Raw genomic sequence first — 17,009 nt, forward strand, 5'->3', positions numbered from 1 at the left:
TCATGTTAGTGTGATTTCCCCTTCCTGGGGAAGGTCAGCAATAGTTGAACTAGGACAAGGGTGGGCAACATTTTTAATTTTACGTGCCAAATTTACAAAATCTTTGATGGAAAATTTTCTTGCATACCAACTGAAATTTTTGGGAATATATTATGATGTCATGTTTTAAGTTTTAAGTACAGTATTGGGAGAACCCATTCAAATAATACAAAAATCACACTTGAGCGGTAAAATCAAAGAATAATCTAAGAACGATTATTGCATGTCATATAAGATAGAACGAGTGTAAAATTTAGTGACAGAATTTTTACCTAAAAGTCGTTCTACCCTGTTAATAGCATGGATATTTTTTCATAGCCTGTAAGTGATCAAATAAATTTTCTAGAGAATAGATGCAAAAAACTAATTTAATTTATTATAGATTATGCATGACAGCAATGGATACTGTATATGGATATTCATGAATAGCAATTGAATGACACCTTTAAGCATCATTGGAACATTAAGGTTGTCTGGGGCGTGTGCCTGGGAATATCCAGTGCATAGATTCGAATCCTCATCACGACTCCTACCAATTTTCTCATTGACACATTGTGTTAGTGTGATTTCTCTCTGTGTGAGTATTGGAACATTTACTGTTAAAGTACCAGCAGCTTTGGAATGGGAAGTGTTAATGGAGATTCACTTAAAATTCTTAATTTCATATGCCCTCAGGAAGATGTGAGAGTTATAATGAATCAGTTATTGGGACTATAACTTAGCAGAGAGCAAAGATATGCATGTTTTAATGAGGGTTTCATGCAGTCAGAGAATTACCTGAAGCCAAAGCCACCCAGTGTCTTAGAATCATGTAAGTAAATAAGAAATATAACATTTGTTCACTACAATGTTGGTGCTGAATGTAGAACATGAAAAAGACATTATTTTACTTGGAAAGTTGTTATTTTATAACAAAATGAAAATAGGTGGTCCCTGCCCTCAGCGGGCCAAACCATACACGTGCTCCAATAATTTGTTTAATTAAGAGATTCGTTTATAATGCTTAACGTGTTAACAGTGCTTACCGTTTTACATTCCAAGTGAAAGACAGATATAAATTTTATTGTGACCACATTTCAAGGAATATGGCTTATGAATGAGCAAATGTGTAGTTTTGCATCGCCAGTGTCCAGACACTTTGAGGCTACCACAGTATCGCAGGTCTGCGAACACGCACACACGATTGGTTAGTTCTCTAGCTGAGCCGGCAATGCTATTGGCTAAATGATAAGATGAACAATGCTACCTTCTGGTCAAATGAAAAGTAGTAGTGACCTCTGTTGAGCCGCAGACCAACCAGCCTAAAATTCCTTGTACAGTAAGTTCGTACGAACACCTGTCTGAATTTTGCGTGGGAATGTTCTTACAGAGTTACTATGAACCTTTGTGACACAGACATTTAAGAAAAAATACATGATTAAGTGAATCTAGGTCCTAGTTGTTAACCGAGCAGAAAGTTGTGTTCAAGGGAAAACTAGCAGGCTTAAGATGAGCTGTGGAAAGAAAAAGCCTTAATCCTGATAATAGGAGTCACTGTCATAACAAAATATTAATTAATAAACATATTGCTTTCTTATTCCATTTTTCTCTTAATTCTGCCATTATAATTTTTCTTACCATCACAATCTTCATTCTCTCTCCCTTTATTTGCTTGGCTTCCCATTGTCAGGAAGAGAAAGCTGGTGTGACTTATCACAGTCTCCAGGTCAACTACTGATCTTCTCCAGGATGCAACCCATAACAGTTGCTTACCTTCCAGGTTCTTGTTTACTGCTAAGTAATCAAGGGCCATCAGCTGAAAGGAAATTTGGCCAAACATCTCATCTTGCCTGGGCATTGGACCCAAGACTATTCTACCGACTGCTCTACAAGCCTCCAACTTCTTTCATTCCACATTTATTTTCATGCTACTCGACATGAATAATATAATTTATGATGATGAAGACTTCAGTTTGTGTGGTAACTTAAATTTCATGTGAACAGGTGCTCAGTACTGGGAAGCTCAACTTCCAGATACAGTATCAACTGACCTTCTGCCTCTGGGTTTTGACGTTCAACACTGCCATTGCCGAGAAGATGAACAAGTAAGTTTCACATGAGGGTATCTTGAGGCCCCCATTACATTTGTGCTTCACTGTCAGAGTAGATACATGTGTTGAACACACTCAATTACTCTTAGCTCCATGTGCAGGCTACTGTTTCTTTATACCAGTTTTGGCTATGGCTGACACCCCCCCCCCCCCCCCCCCCACACACACACACACACACACACACACACACACACACAATCACCGTCAAAAGGGAAGTAAAGTGTTTTTTATCAGAAGGTTGATAGATGCATGTCATTATTGGAATTATGTGCATGTTATCGATTGCAAACTGATAGAAGTCCCAGTTAGTTTGGTCCCAGATTCAGATCTGGTTGAGCCTAGTTTGGGATTCCAGGTCGGCTTCACTTTCTCTGCCTCCTGTGGCTCTGTTATGCCTGCAGCACTGTTGCCATCTGGTGTTGGACCAGCCCCGGGTGACTTGGCGATATATTGAGCAGTGTGCACGAGCCTGAACTTTGCCTGTATGGAGTTTTCGCTGGGCAGGGTTTGGTAATGGGCATTGTATTGGCTCCTCCAGTTCTGCACATGTCACCTCTGCCAGAACCATCAGGTTCGGGCCCTGTTTGTTCTTCACTGACTCTTGCATTGCCGGCTTCTTCCTCTTGTATTTGGAGTCCAATTCTATGGGCCCTTCCTCCCTGTAACTCAACGTGTTCATGGGACACCTCGGCTCTGGGTTGGGGTTTTGTGACTAATGCTCACCGAGACCTCCCAGGGTGATTGGACGAGCATGCTTCTTCAGGTGCACAGCACATGTGTGTGCTGCAGTGTGGCAGGCCGTCCAGAAGGTTTGTCTTCCTCCTGGTTTCTATTCTCCAGCTCCATTCAGACTTGCTCGCCGGTGGTATGATGCTTCATTCACTAAACTGCCTGAGGTCGCCTCATTCTTTCCTCCTTTGGGTCTGGACTCAGAGTAGTTCAGCTTTTTTATTCTCTAGAACTGGTTCTCTACATGGGTTGTGTGTTGGATGTATCCATTGTTCTCACAGACATTTTGTCTCGTTTCCATCCCATTTCTATAGTGGACCTCCAAAAACCTCCAAAGAATACCTGATCAACCAGGCTGTTATTCATACAGGCTGTTATTCATGAGGCTGCGAGCAGCCATGTCCAACAGACGCCCAACTGGGAGGCCTGGTCAGAGACCAGGCCTCCGTGGTTCATTGATTCCCGGAAGCTATTCAAGATAGACACAAGGTAGGTAGACCATCAACACCATGTCCTTCAGTTGGTTCAGCGAGATGTTCAGTCATCGCAAGGTGCTGCTTTTCACATTGGCATGGAACTAATAGTTTCCTTCATACATGTCTTCATTCTCTGATCCTGAGGCTCCTTAGTGGCCGACTCAGCCTTGGATTTTGGCTCTTCTGGCCCTGTGTCCAAACCCTGACATTAGTCTGCAGCTCCATCTCTCATTGGATTGGTTCGGTGACATAACTAGCTGGTTTAAAGTTTCCTCTAATCTTAATGTTTGTAGTTTTTTACTCAGGTTTTTCACCATTTGTTTGATGGGCAAGTGGGTGAGCTGGTAGTCTCCCCACCTGCATCTTTCGCCACGGTGACAGTTTGAAGATTCTTGGCTCTCTTTTCATCTTTTCCTTAAACTTGGTCGCTTGTCTCGGTTCCGGTGAGGTTTCTTCTTTTTTTTCTTGGGGGTTTGTCATTTGGCATCGTGTGCCTAATATTGTTACATCCTATCCTTCAGCTTTGGCAGACTTGCTTTTGTTGGTTTTCTACATCAGTATTTTCTTGGCGCTATTTTTTAAATTGTCTGATGCATTCTTTCACCTCTGGCCTGCTCTTTCTCCACCCAAGCCATCTTGGTTGTTGGATAAGGTAATGGTTTGTCTTTTCTCTCCTCAGTTCTCTGTTACCTCCTTCACTCTGTGGTGCCTTTTGAAGGCTCTTTTCTTATTAGGCCTTGCTTTCAGATGCCAGGTTACGAAGCTTGATGCTCTCCTATGGAAGCAGGGGTTTTGTTCCTTTGGCCCTAGGGTAACAGTTTCTTTGTTTCCAGCTTTCTCCTTGTTTTCTGGCAAAGAACGAGACGTTTCCCTTCCTGAGGGATCCTTTGGTTATTGATGTGTGGTTTGTTCAGCCTGAGATGCATCATTTGTTGTCTGGTTGCGATGGTTCAACTCGACCCGGACTGCATTGGAAGACACTTGGTTTGTGAATCCCGTTTCTTTGGTTGCCTGTCATAAAGCTTGTTTCTCTCGGGTTGTCCGCGGACCCATTAGTCTACCCAGCCTGCGATCTACCCTCAAGCTCATGATGTTTGTAATTTGTGCCTCTAACTGCGGTGTTTTTCGACATGTCTTTCGCCGATATCTAGGCACAGGATTTTGGAGGTCTACAGGGTCCTAGCGGCTCAATGCCTGTTCAGTGCTCTTGGTCCCTGTTGGGCTTGTGGCTTTGGGCCTGGTTTCCTGTCCAGGTCTCTCCTCTTTGAGGGTGTGAGTGTTACAAGGAGACTTACCAAGGAGGAGAGTAAGTCTCTTACTCTCCTTGTGTACACTTCTGTGTTACTCTCCTCCTCCTCCTCTGTGGCTAGGAGGAGGTAGTTAGAGGGAACCACCGTTCGATCCTTCTTGAAAACCAGCATTTGAATGTATTGAAACTCCTATTTCTGGCTGGGCCTTGGTGGCTTCCTGGTCCCCACTGCCAGGTGCATCAGTTTGTTCTGGACTGAGGAATATTGACAGGAGAAGTAATTCCCACTAGTGCTGCCTCTTGGTGGTGGTCAGCTGGGGTTGGTCTAGCAGGGGTTCAAACTGACTACTGGGTGGATTGTTGGCAGAGTTGCTTACTGCTTCATTTCTTTCTCTGTGAACCTTGCAGTTGTCCGTTTTACTTTGCTTACTTTTTGGATGTTTTCTTGGTGAAGATGACCATATTGGTCCGCTGCTCCCTGCACCTGTGGTGGGCAAATGAGGGCAAGATTCTGGTTCAAGTCTGTGGTAGGTTATTGTGGACTCCAAGGGCTGATGTGGCTCGGTGTGTGGAGCTATATGGGTACAGGTAGCTTACAGTGAGCATCCAAGGCCCAATCAGGGAGAGGCATTTCATTACATTCATTGTTGTTTCTGGTGGTGGGGAGCCCCGTAGGGTCCGGGGAGCCTTTGGGTCTTGCCTAGAAAATGGGGTCTCATTACATTCAATGCTGGGGGTTTTCTGAGCTTTTCTGGGGGAAGCCCCGTCGACTCCCTGGAACTATCCAGGCTGATACGGATATATTAGCTTTCTGGCATCAGTCAATGTGCATGGAGTTTTTGCCTACTGGGGACCACGAGCTAGAGCCTGGCCCCCCCTCAGAGAGGCACGAGGAGCAATGACCTATAGAAACTCCCGTGTGGTTGGGAGCATTCTATATCTGCCATCAACCGAGTCTGGCACCCAGAAAGGTAGGCGCCCCAGAACAAATCCCTATTCTAGTGAAAGGAATAGGGAATCCTTTTAAAGTGAAAATATTGCTTCCGAAAGCCAAACAACTGAACAGACCTCTCCAAGGAAAATTAACAAATGAGCATGACATCATCACGTTGCCACGCCACTGTCTGCGCATCCCCCCTCCCCCTGAGAGGGGGGGAAGGGGGGAGCCCCAGACCCTCACACCGGTGATCCACCCTTCAGTTCTTGGCTGATATGCTACTGGCAAGATCTTGTGCCTCTGGCTCCTGCTTTGGTCTCAGTTTTTGTGCCTTATGGTATGGTCTGTCTCTACAGGTAGTGTGTGAGCCAGGAGTAATATTCTATGGTACTCGGGCTGTATGCGCCTAGGGTGTCCTTCCCTAGGTGCCCAGTAAGTACTGTCCTTGGGGCCACCTTCCACAAGTCACCTTGGGATCTATTTTGGCTGTGTCTTTTACTGCTCAGTACTTGGCCGCCCTTGGGGTCTACTGGGGTTTTCTTGCCCTTGTGTGTCCCTGGGTAGGGGGTAGTTTTCGTCACTGGTAGGGGGCGCGGGGTACTGCACAGCTAGTTTTCACCAATTACAGCGGCCGGCTCTGTTCTACCTGGCTACGTTGTCCTCTTGCGGGATTTTTCTTTTGTTTTTGTTTCCTGTGTGGTGGTGGGAGGGGGGTCTGCCTTTGGTTGGTTGCCCCCTATCTGTAATTGGGCAGTATTTATATATACATATGTGTTCTTGGTGGTACCCTCTGCTAGGCCCCCCTACATGTCCGGCTCCGGGAAACCTTCGGTTCTCTCCCAGAAAATGCCGTTTCATTACATTCAACGCTGAGTTTTTGTTTTGATCTTTAAACATTATTTGCATACTTTACCTTTACTTCAGTAGTCCCTTAGTGTTACAGTACTATATTTTGGCAAATATTTTCATCTATTTACCCTACTTACAAAACTATATTATTAATTGTCTCTCGGGACAAATACAGTACAACTTTTAATAATGCCGTTTTGATCATACTGTATTTAATTTTTTTCTTTAGAAAAAAAGTGTTTTTTTTTTCTACAACTGTTAGAGTAAGTGGAAAGCTTTGTTGGTTGTTTGTATTGTATATGTTTAATTTTTTAGGTACAGTGTAATTCCCACCCTGGCAGACATCCTGAGTGAGAGCATTAAAGAGAAAGTGACCCGCATTGTCTTGGCAGTTTTCAGAAACCTCATTGAGAAGCCTGAAGACCCTGTGAATGCCCGAGAGAATTGCATTCAGATGGTCCAGTGTAAGGTGAGGGGCTTGCTCTGTGTTCTCCTTGTTTATACACTAAATGTTTACATATAATTACTCTATTAAATAATGCAACCCATACATGAATGGAAGTGACAATGTTTTGGTCCTTCCTGGACGTCTATCACGTCATAAGGAAGGTGAGGGGACAAGTAGTGAGGGGAGAGGAGGGGACAGGTAGTGAGGGGAGGTGAGGGGACAGGTAGTGAGGGAAGGTGAGGGGACAGGTAGTGAAGGAAGGTGAGGGGACAGGTAGTGAGGGGAGGGGACAGAAATGGCCAGAAATGTGGTGTTGCAGTGCAAGGGTTAATTTGCAGCTGTTGGCATATTATTGGTGAGTAATCAAAGACAAATGCTGTAAGGGTTTAGCAAATATTGTTTTTATTTTCAGGTTCTGAAGCAGCTGGAGATTTTAGCACAGAGGAAATTTGAAGATGAAGACATTACTTCTGATATTGAATACCTGAATGAGAAGCTGCAGAATTCTATTCAGGATCTCAGGTAATTTCCAGAACTGTCCCCTGGATATTAACTTTTATTAATATTTTTAAAAGCTGAAACCCCAAGTAGTATCACCAAATGAAAACACAAGAACATGATGTACTGTGGGGTTTTCTACTTTGCTTTCCTGAACTGTGATGCGTGCAATGTCACCAATGTACGTGTGGCAGACGCTTCGCGAGGCTGTCGGAATCTAGCAGAGAAAATACGAGAGCAAGCGTACAGGGCCTGGTAGCAAGGTCGAGTAAGAGTCCTTGAGGGTCTCTTCTCAGACTAGCCTCACCTGTGCCTGATCGACATTGGTTGTTGGAATCTCCTCAATGCTTGAAACACTTTAAGGGACTCTTAGGGGCCTCATCACATTTATAGATTAGTGAATAATAGGCAACTCGGTGTTGTAGACACCCGGAGCTGAAGGCTTAAGTAATGTAATGACAGTATTCAGAAATGGTTCAACAGAAACACTGCATAAAGCTTAACAGTAGTTTATTTACAAACATAACCACTAATACAATGGGTGCTTGATTTACTTTAGATTGGCGTCAGAAAAGCTATGGTCACATTAGCGAGACTCTTGACGTCTGACTAATGGATTCTGATCCGCTCATGGAGAAACACCTAGCTTAACACAATTGACAGTCAATCATTAATGCGGCAAACCTAACTGCCTGTGTGCAAAGGGTCATTGGTGTTCCTTCAGGATACTCGGGTAATGATGATGCACAATAAATCAACAATAGCACTGTCAATGGGACAGGCAATAATCTTGCACAGTAATTATGTCACACAATAACTAAATGTGTGGTGTATGTAAAACTCACTTTCACAGATGAGTGTAATGTTGTGATACCACACAGATGAACACGCATACACGTCAGGTGTCTAGGTCTCCATCTATACCTGTGTCAGGTATGAGGTAGTAAGAACTGTGGTTGACCACTCAGGTCAACACACAGACACACACAATAAAGAAACAAGATCTTGTAATTACAGGTATGGCTACCTCGGTCGGTCGGCCGAGCGGACAGCACACTGGACTTGTGATCCTGTGGTCCTGGGTTCAATCCCAGGCGCCGGCGAGAAACAATGGGCAAAAGTTTCTTTCACCCTACGCCCCTGTTACCTAGCAGTAAAAATAGGTACCTGGGAGTTAGTCAGCTGTCACGGGCTGCTTCCTGGGGGTGGAGGCCTGGTCGAGGACCGGGCCGCGGGGACACTAAAAAGCCCCGAAAACATGTCGAGATAACCTCTCCCATTCACTCACTCATGCACATTCATGCAAGACCTCGTAGGTGGCCTGACAGCTGGTTTCGCTCATTATGACATGAGAACACTGATGACAGGCATTTCCCAACACTACCGTACTTGACACGGAGGGTACTCGCAGGAGGGCGTGCTGTATGCCTAACAGACACACGCCCCTGATGGCACTGGCGCATGAGTAATGGTGTGACGGGCGGTGATGTCACGTAGTGCAGTGAGGGAGGAGCAGGTGGTGGCTGGCTTCACGTTTTGGTCTGAGTGGCAGCTGGCTACATGCTCTGGACTGAATGACAGCAGCGGCTACAGTTATATTGTACCATGCAGGTACACTGTGGTAAAGTCACACACAGATTACTTAGGCGGCAGCACTTAGTTCCCTCTACGCCACTGATTTACTAACAAACGATTTTGATCTCACAGGTGTTACCTGGTATCAGTCTGTTTTGCTCTGGTGATTCGCAGACTTCTGTCACTCTAGATGATTTCTAAACAATATAAACAATATAGTCACAGTCACGATTCCAGGTAAACGCTGGTGTATCAAGCAGAATGCAACTGCTAACAAATGAGTTTAAATTGATGGTGAGGAATGGACGGTGTTCTGGCTATTGGTCGATAGACAGAAGGACACGTCAACCACATACGAAGTTCCTCACGAGATTACTCTTGCAAAGGGTTGCACGATTCCTTGAGGCACAAACACCAGGTCTACCAAGTAACCAATGGCGTTGCAGCAAAGATGCTGAAACCAATGATATTGATCGTTACGTGATCGGTAGAAGAGTGACGTTATGACACCGTCACGACTACGTCAATGTTGTTATTCTTCATCGTGGTGGTTGAGATTGACCCCAGAGGTAAGAGCTTATCTCTTGCCTTGCTGGCGTCCCCTCTCTCACATGCCTGGCACCTTCCACTGTGTACTCCCTGACACTGGCATGAATGCTTAATTCCTCTGTAGCTACTTTCTGCCTGGACATACGGCGGCCTCCGTATGATATAAGTATTCCTGGTTATGTGGGCATCCTAATGACACAAACATGACAGTTTCCATCCAGGGTTAACAGAGATAAGGCTTGTGTACAAGATAGGTGCACTGTGCACTGCAATGAGCCATTCAAGTCAGCTGTGGGAGAATCTTGAGAGACCATACTTTCACATGTATCTTGGAGAAACTACTAGTCCATATGTATTATTATTATTATTATTATTCTAACTCTTTTTCTGAGCAAGGCTCGCTCAGTTGCTTCCCCCGAGTCATAGCTCTGGGTCCACCAAGATCACTGCTAGTATGTCCAGCCCTGAGTGCTCAGGGCTGGACATACTAGCATACTAGAGGGCTTTGTGGGACCCCTAAAGCTCCATGAAGACAAGTAATCTTGGAAATGGTCTTGTTACATAGTCCAGGGGCGAGGAACAAATTCAAGAGCATACCTGAATCCACTTGATATGACACTATCAAACCACTTGACTAACCTAACCAAACCCTTAACCAAACTAACTTGACTGGGCATCAGAAAATAACATGATGTTTAACAGTGATAAATTCCAGGTACTCAGGTACGGTAAAAATGAGGACCTTAAACATAATACAGGGTACAAAACACAATCAAATGTACCGATAGTAGGAAAACAGCATGTAAAGGATTTGGGAATAATAATGTCTGACGACCTAACGTTTAAGGAGCATAACCAAGCAAATATTGCGACAGCCAGAAAAATGATAGGATGGATTACGAGAACTTTCAAATCCAGGGATCCCATCACAATGGTTGTACTCTTCAAGTCACTTGTGTTGTCCCATCTTGAGTACTGCTCAGTACTCACTTCCCCCTTCAGAGCAGGAGAGATTGCTGAAATAGAGGGAATACAGAGAACATATACGGCACGCATAGACGCAATAAAGCACCTAAATTATTGGGACCGTCTCAAAGCCCTCCAAATGTACTCACTAGAAAGAAGACGAGAGAGATATCAAATAATATACACCTGGAAGATACTGGAGGGCCAAGTACCAAATCTACACAGTAAAATAACAACGTACTGGAGTGAACGACATGGAAGAAAATGTAGAATAGAACCAGTGAAAAGCAAAGGTGCCATAGGCACAATCAGAGAACACTGTATAAACATCAGAGGTCCGCGGTTGTTCAACGTCCTCCCAGCGAGCATAAGAAATATTGCCAGAACAACCGTGGACATTTTCAAGAGGAAACTAGATTTGTTCCTCCAAGGAGTGCCGGACCAACCGGGCTGTGGTGGGTATGTGGGCCTGCGGGCCGCTCCAAGCAGCAGCCTGGTGGACCAAACTCTCACAAGTCGAGCCTGGCCTCGGGCCGGGCTTGGGGAGTAGAAGAACTCCCAGAACCCCATCAACCAGGTATCAACCCTTCAAACGCTCCATCATATCTCTAAAATAGCCGAGACACATTCTGAAACTACTGTACTAGCAACTACCTCCTACACCAACCACTACCATGAGGTAGCACTAGCTAACACTTCTAGGTTGGGGATAGGGGGGGGGGGGGCACACTTTGGCCCTCACTCAGTTTTTTTGTCCAAGGCTTTGCTGAGCCTCAGGTTGGGAGTTTGAAGATTTGTTATTTTTCTGCCTGTTTGGGAGGCAAGTGGAAGACATCTTAGTGTTACTTTTGCACCTGTTTTCAAGGCTGCAATATGAGATGACATTAAGGTCTTTCATTCAGTGTTTAGCTTGCCATATATAGTCTCTTCAGTTTGGGTTGGTGATAGCCTTCCTGATATGGCTTTATGTGCTTTGCCATCTTATGCCTTATATTGTTGCCATCTTATGCCTTATATTGTTGCCATCTTATGCCTTATATTGTTGCCATCTTATGCCTTATATTGTTGCCATCTTATGCCTTATATTGTTGCCTCTTATGCCTTATATTGTTGCCATCTTATGCCTTATATTGTTGCCATCTTATGCCTTATATTGTTGCCATCTTATGCCTTATATTGTTGCCATCTTATGCCTTATATTGTTGCCATCTTATGCCTTATATTGTTGCCTCTTATGCCTTATATTGTTGCCATCTTATGCCTTATATTGTTGCCTCTTATGCCTTATATTGTTGCCATCTTATGCCTTATATTGTTGCCATCTTATGCCTTATATTGTTGCCTCTTATGCCTTATATTGTTGCCATCTTATGCCTTATATTGTTGCCTCTTATGCCTTATATTGTTGCCTCTTATGCCTTATATTGTTGCCATCTTATGCCTTATATTGTTGCCATCTTATGCCTTATATTGTTGCCTCTTATGCCTTATATTGTTGCCATCTTATGCCTTATATTGTTGCCATCTTATGCCTTATATTGTTGCCTCTTATGCCTTATATTGTTGCCATCTTATGCCTTATATTGTTGCCATCTTATGCCTTATATTGTTGCCTCTTATGCCTTATATTGTTGCCTCTTATGCATCGTCCTTGTTAGAGCCTCGTTCACTTTTTGGGTCAAGTTGGCTAGAGCTATAATTTGAGAGCCTGCTCGTGTGCACCAAGTTGTTTTTGGGCCACGTGTTTGTGTGTTTCTCCATTGCCATGTTGAAGGTTGAGTTCTCGAGAAGACTGTATACACAAAGCTCCATTTTGGCTGGTGTTGGCTTCAGGAAGTACCGTTGGTGAGCAGTATGCTCTATTGCATTTATGGTGATTTGCCTCGGTAATCAATTGTTCTCTGATCCCCATGTGCTTTATAGAGAAAACAAGAGCATAGAGGTCCTTGTTCTCCCATATGCAATGAGTCTTTTGGGGTACCTGGCATTGTCTACCTCAACTACTAGTGTCCAGTGATTCAGCACAGGGTAGCTACAGTGTTCAGAAAGGGGCATTTCTTTACTTTCAATGTTATATTTTTGTGGAGAACCCCGTCAGCTCCCTGGAGCTATCGGTCTAATGTATGCTATATTAGTCTGGGGCTTCAGTCATATGGAGTTCTGCCTACTGGGTAGAGTCAAAAAGATTTTGTCCCTCAAGTGGGGTTTCTCACTTGTTTTCAGTTCTATAACGGGACTGTGTGGATCTTTGATTCATTCTGGACGTATCCCGTCTGAACCACTGAATTCCTTGCCCCTTCTCTTGGATAACTACTCTGTCTCAGATCTGGCTTTTCTTGGAGCTGGGTTCTTTGATAGTGTGTCTAGACCTCCAGGATGCATATTGGCATGTCCTCGTTCACCTGGGTTCAGGGACTGGTTAGGTTTTGTGGTGGGGCAGCAGGTTTACCTCTCTCGCTGCCTTTCCTTTGGGCTGAATCTGGCACCTCCCGTTTTCATGCATCTTACCCGGGTCGTGGTGGCCTGTCTGCGTCTGCTAGGTGTTCGGGTTTTGGCCTACCTCGATGACTGAGTGGTGTGAACTCCCAGCTGGTCTGCTTGTCTGCTCGCCGGGGGGTTTGGTTCTTTCCCAGCTCGCCGGGTTCAGGTCCCTGTTGAACTGGAGGAAGTCCCATTTGGTTCTGTCCCAGGTTCAGACTTCAGTGGGCCTTATTTGGGATTCTCAGACGGTGCTCATGTGTCTCCTTCCTGCTACGTTGCTCCGGCTGCAGTCCCGCCTTCAGCTGTTCTTGAAGAGGTCCTGGATCACTCAGCGGTTGCTCGAGCAGCTGTGTTGGATTTTGAACTTCGCCGCGCTGGTTTACCCGCTGTGTCGGGTGTGGCTTTGCTGTCTGTTTTGGTTCCTTTGGGGAACCAGAAAGTCTCCACTCTTGCAATCGTTGGGTTCGTGTGCCAGGAGCCTTGTGTCAGTTGTTGAGTCTCCTGCTTCCTCAGGGTTTTTCGGGGTTCGGTGCCTTGGCACCTACTGGAACCCTCGCTCGATGTGTTCACAGATGCCTCGTCATTCGGGTGGGGCTTTGTAACCAGGGCTTACCAGTCCTTCCAGGGGCAGTGGGTTCCGTCATTCCCACAGCACGGTGCGGGAATTTGCGGCAGTGTGGCTTTCGCTGTGGCGGATTCCGCTAGCTTGAAGCTCTACGATTTGGCTACATTCAGACCCCGGTGGTCCATTGCCTGACCCACGGGGGTCTCTCTTCGGTCCTTAGTTCTTTGGGGCTGGTCACTTCAAGTAACTCTTCTGCTAAGTTCTTGGGGCTTAGCTCTCTGTGCGGTTCACATCAGGGGCGTGTCCAATGTCCTGGCAGACGGTCTGTCTTGGTTCAATCCTCTGTTCACGGCATGGACGGTCAATGCCGATTCCTTCAGTTGACTTTGCCAAATGTTCGGGCCCCCAGAAGTGAACCTCTTCACGTCGGCGTGGTCGAGGCGTTTCCCAGTATATGTGGCACCCTTCCCCGACTGTGAAGCCACCTCCGTCGATGCTTTACGGCAGGACTGGTCAAGGTACCTTTCCTCCGGTACAGTTTTTTTTTTTTTTTTTTTTTTTTTTTTTTTGAGATATATACAAGAGTTGTTACATTCTTGTACAGCCACTAGTACGCGTAGCGTTTCGGGCAGGTCCCTGGAATACGATCCCCTGCCGCGAAGAATCGTTTTTTCATCCAAGTACACATTTTACTGTTGCGTTAAACAGAGGCTACAGTTAAGGAATTGCGCCCAGTAAATCCTCCCCGGCCAGGATACGAACCCATGACATAGCGCTCGCGGAACGCCAGGCGAGTGTCTTACCACTACACCACGGAGACTGTAAAGTTGGAGTGGAGTTGTTGCTTCGGGTTCTGTCTCGGCTGAAGTCCTATCCGGGGAGGGTTCTCCTTCTGACCCCATGGTGGTTGGCCCAGCCTTGGTTTTGGGCCCTTAGCAGCTTTGTGTGACTTTGGGCCGTCAGTCGCAGCCAGTTGTCCCGTCTTCGTCATGAGGAGCGCAATGCTGCCGCCTCTTGGGTAAGTCCCTCTTTTACTTATCTTTGGATATCTAGTTCCAAGGAATCAATGGGGCTTCCCACAGATAACCAGCGTTGAATGTAATGAAACGCCATTTCCTGGGTGAGCCTCAGAGGTTCCCTGGCACCCTCGCTCCCTTCGGTTTTTGTTTTCGTTTGCTCAGTAGTCGGACTGGTGGGTGAGCAACCAGCTCAGATGGGTGGGGGCACCCCCTCCCTCTCCCAGGAGTGCGAACAAGCGTTGCGTTGGTTTTTTGACGTTTTGCTTGTTGCATTTTTTGGGGTTCTTGGGCTCTGTTTGGTCTTGGGTTGCAATTTTTTACCAGTTGGGGTTTGTTTTGGGACACCTACCTTTCTGGGTGTCTAACCCCGGTCAATGGCAGACATGAAGACACTCTCAAGGAGTGGAGTTTTCATAGGCCATTGCTCCCTGCGCCTCTCTGAGGGAACCAGGTTCTGGCTTGTGGTTCATGGTAGGCAGAACTCCATGCAACAGATGCTGCAGACTAATATAGCATATATCAGTCTGAGAGCTTCAGGGAGCCTCCGGGGCTCACCCAGAAAATGACGTTTCATTACATTGAACGCTGGGTATTTTATGGGATGGTTCACTATTCATCATTGCAACATGAAACTAGAGGTGGAACACTAAGTGCTAAGGTACAGTGATTCATGCTTACTTACCCACGTTCTGCTTGAATTATTGCTGTATACTATTATCTTTTTATATTCATTTTTTTTTTTTTTGAAAGAAAATCTTGTAACAATAAAGCTTTTGTTTTGACAGTTCATTTGAAGAATACTGCTCCGAAGTCAAGTCTGGACGCATGGAGTGGTCTCCAGTACATAAGAGTGAGAAATTCTGGCGTGAGAATGCTGGACGTCTGAACGAGAAGAACTATGAGCTTCTGAAGATTCTCATTAATCTCCTGGAGACGAGCAAGGACACATTAGTTTTGTCGGTTGCTTGTCACGACATCGGTGAATACACAAGACACTATTCCCGTGGCAAAAGGTTAGTTACACATGTATTCAATACCAAAGCATGTCCTGGAGCTTAGTGCCATTATTCAATGCACTCACTAAAATGATTTATGTTTATTTACATCCATGTTTTATAAAAATCTCTTGCACTGTTGGCAGAAAAAATAGTAACAAGAACGTTTAATTCCAGGATGGAACGAAATGTTGTCATTTGCATTACATTTAATATGTGTGGATTGGGTTATTAATTTCTTGCACTTTGTTGTTTATTAACACTTTCGCTGACCCAGCAGGCAACCCGCTGCGCACCTCAAGGTCGGCCGAGCGGTGCACGTGAACTCAACACCACTCGATAGTTCGCAATAGAATGCTGTAAAGGGATATTTCTATATAAGAACATGTGTTTAACTTTTCTATACTTTCGACAAAAACTCGATAACTTATCTCTCATACGTGTTTGTCAATGCTTTCGTCGCGGATTGGCTGTTCTTGATCAGTATCCATCTGGAAGTTAGTTTGCAGTGTTTATAAAGCCAGTAACAACAAATACCAAAGATAAAATAACCAAATGAGGAAACGTTTCGACTTGAGGGGAGGCTGTGACTGTCACGAGTGAGGTCACAAAAAGAGTGAGCCTGCAACGTGGGTGGGTGCCCACATGGCGGGGTCAGGATGCCACGTTGGGTATACAGAGAATGGGCAGAAGTTGGCGTGCATTTTAAAACAAGTCCCATAGTATTCGGACAATAACTGGAATTTCTACAAATTGTTTAAATTAACGATGCCGCTTGCATCGTTGGGCATACTGTACTCTGTATTTTGGTTCCATGACGGAATATGCGGCATTGGGCAGCGAAAGGGTCAAGTTACTTGTCTTTTCTATCAATATTTTCTTGTCCGTAATTTAACTATTTTTTCATTCCTTATTTTTTCATACTAATCCATAAATAATTTGTAAGGATAATATGTTGTGTTTGCAGAGTGCTGGAACAGCTGGGAGGGAAACAGTGGGTTATGCATCACCTGACGCACGCCGATCCTAACGTGCGCTACGAGGCCCTCTTGGCGGTCCAGAAGCTCATGGTTCATAACTGGTAAGTTAATTAAAATACAAGTATTCTTACTGGTGCATTTAGTGCTCTTGTCTGGGAGGGCTTCTGTGGCGGTTCCCTGTCGGTAACCAACTGGAGAGCTCTGCACATGTCACACAAGGACCTTACAAGTCACAAAAACTCCTATTGCCCAAATTTAGCTCACTCAAGAAGGCAGGAAGAGCAGGGGGATGCCAGATCACCCTAACTGAGAGAATAAGCCACCAGAAAGATTGTGAAACACTGCAGACAATGGCAAGGTAAATATGAACAACTCTGAAGATTAGGCACCCAGTTGTAGGCTGTTTCCCTGCCAGTTTGACCCACACCGCCCGGGGACAGTCTGGCACGCTCCCTTCAGTCTTCTACCTGGCGTGATCCTCTTCACATGTACTCCTCATGTCACCTTTGTCCTTTGGGTCTTAATTTTTTTCAGATAAGTGTCGGCCATCCTTAGGACTCGATC

General features: G+C 45.2%; 1 protein-coding gene across 2 annotated transcripts in view; it reads left to right on the plus strand.

Annotated features, from left to right (window-relative positions):
- Positions 1-17,009, plus strand: part of VhaSFD (V-type proton ATPase subunit VhaSFD) — a 37,079-nt gene that overhangs the window by 17,999 nt on the left and 2,071 nt on the right. For both annotated transcript variants that reach the window (XM_045761967.2, XM_045761958.2), the window contains 5 exons: positions 2,023-2,123; positions 6,685-6,838; positions 7,230-7,339; positions 15,256-15,483; positions 16,433-16,546. In XM_045761967.2, the coding sequence (XP_045617923.1) occupies positions 2,023-2,123; positions 6,685-6,838; positions 7,230-7,339; positions 15,256-15,483; positions 16,433-16,546 (707 nt within the window). The remainder of the gene's footprint in view (positions 1-2,022; positions 2,124-6,684; positions 6,839-7,229; positions 7,340-15,255; positions 15,484-16,432; positions 16,547-17,009) is intronic.

The sequence above is a fragment of the Procambarus clarkii genome, chromosome 14, assembly GCF_040958095.1.
Source record: "Procambarus clarkii isolate CNS0578487 chromosome 14, FALCON_Pclarkii_2.0, whole genome shotgun sequence".
In the NCBI taxonomy this organism is placed as follows: domain Eukaryota; kingdom Metazoa; phylum Arthropoda; class Malacostraca; order Decapoda; family Cambaridae; genus Procambarus; species Procambarus clarkii.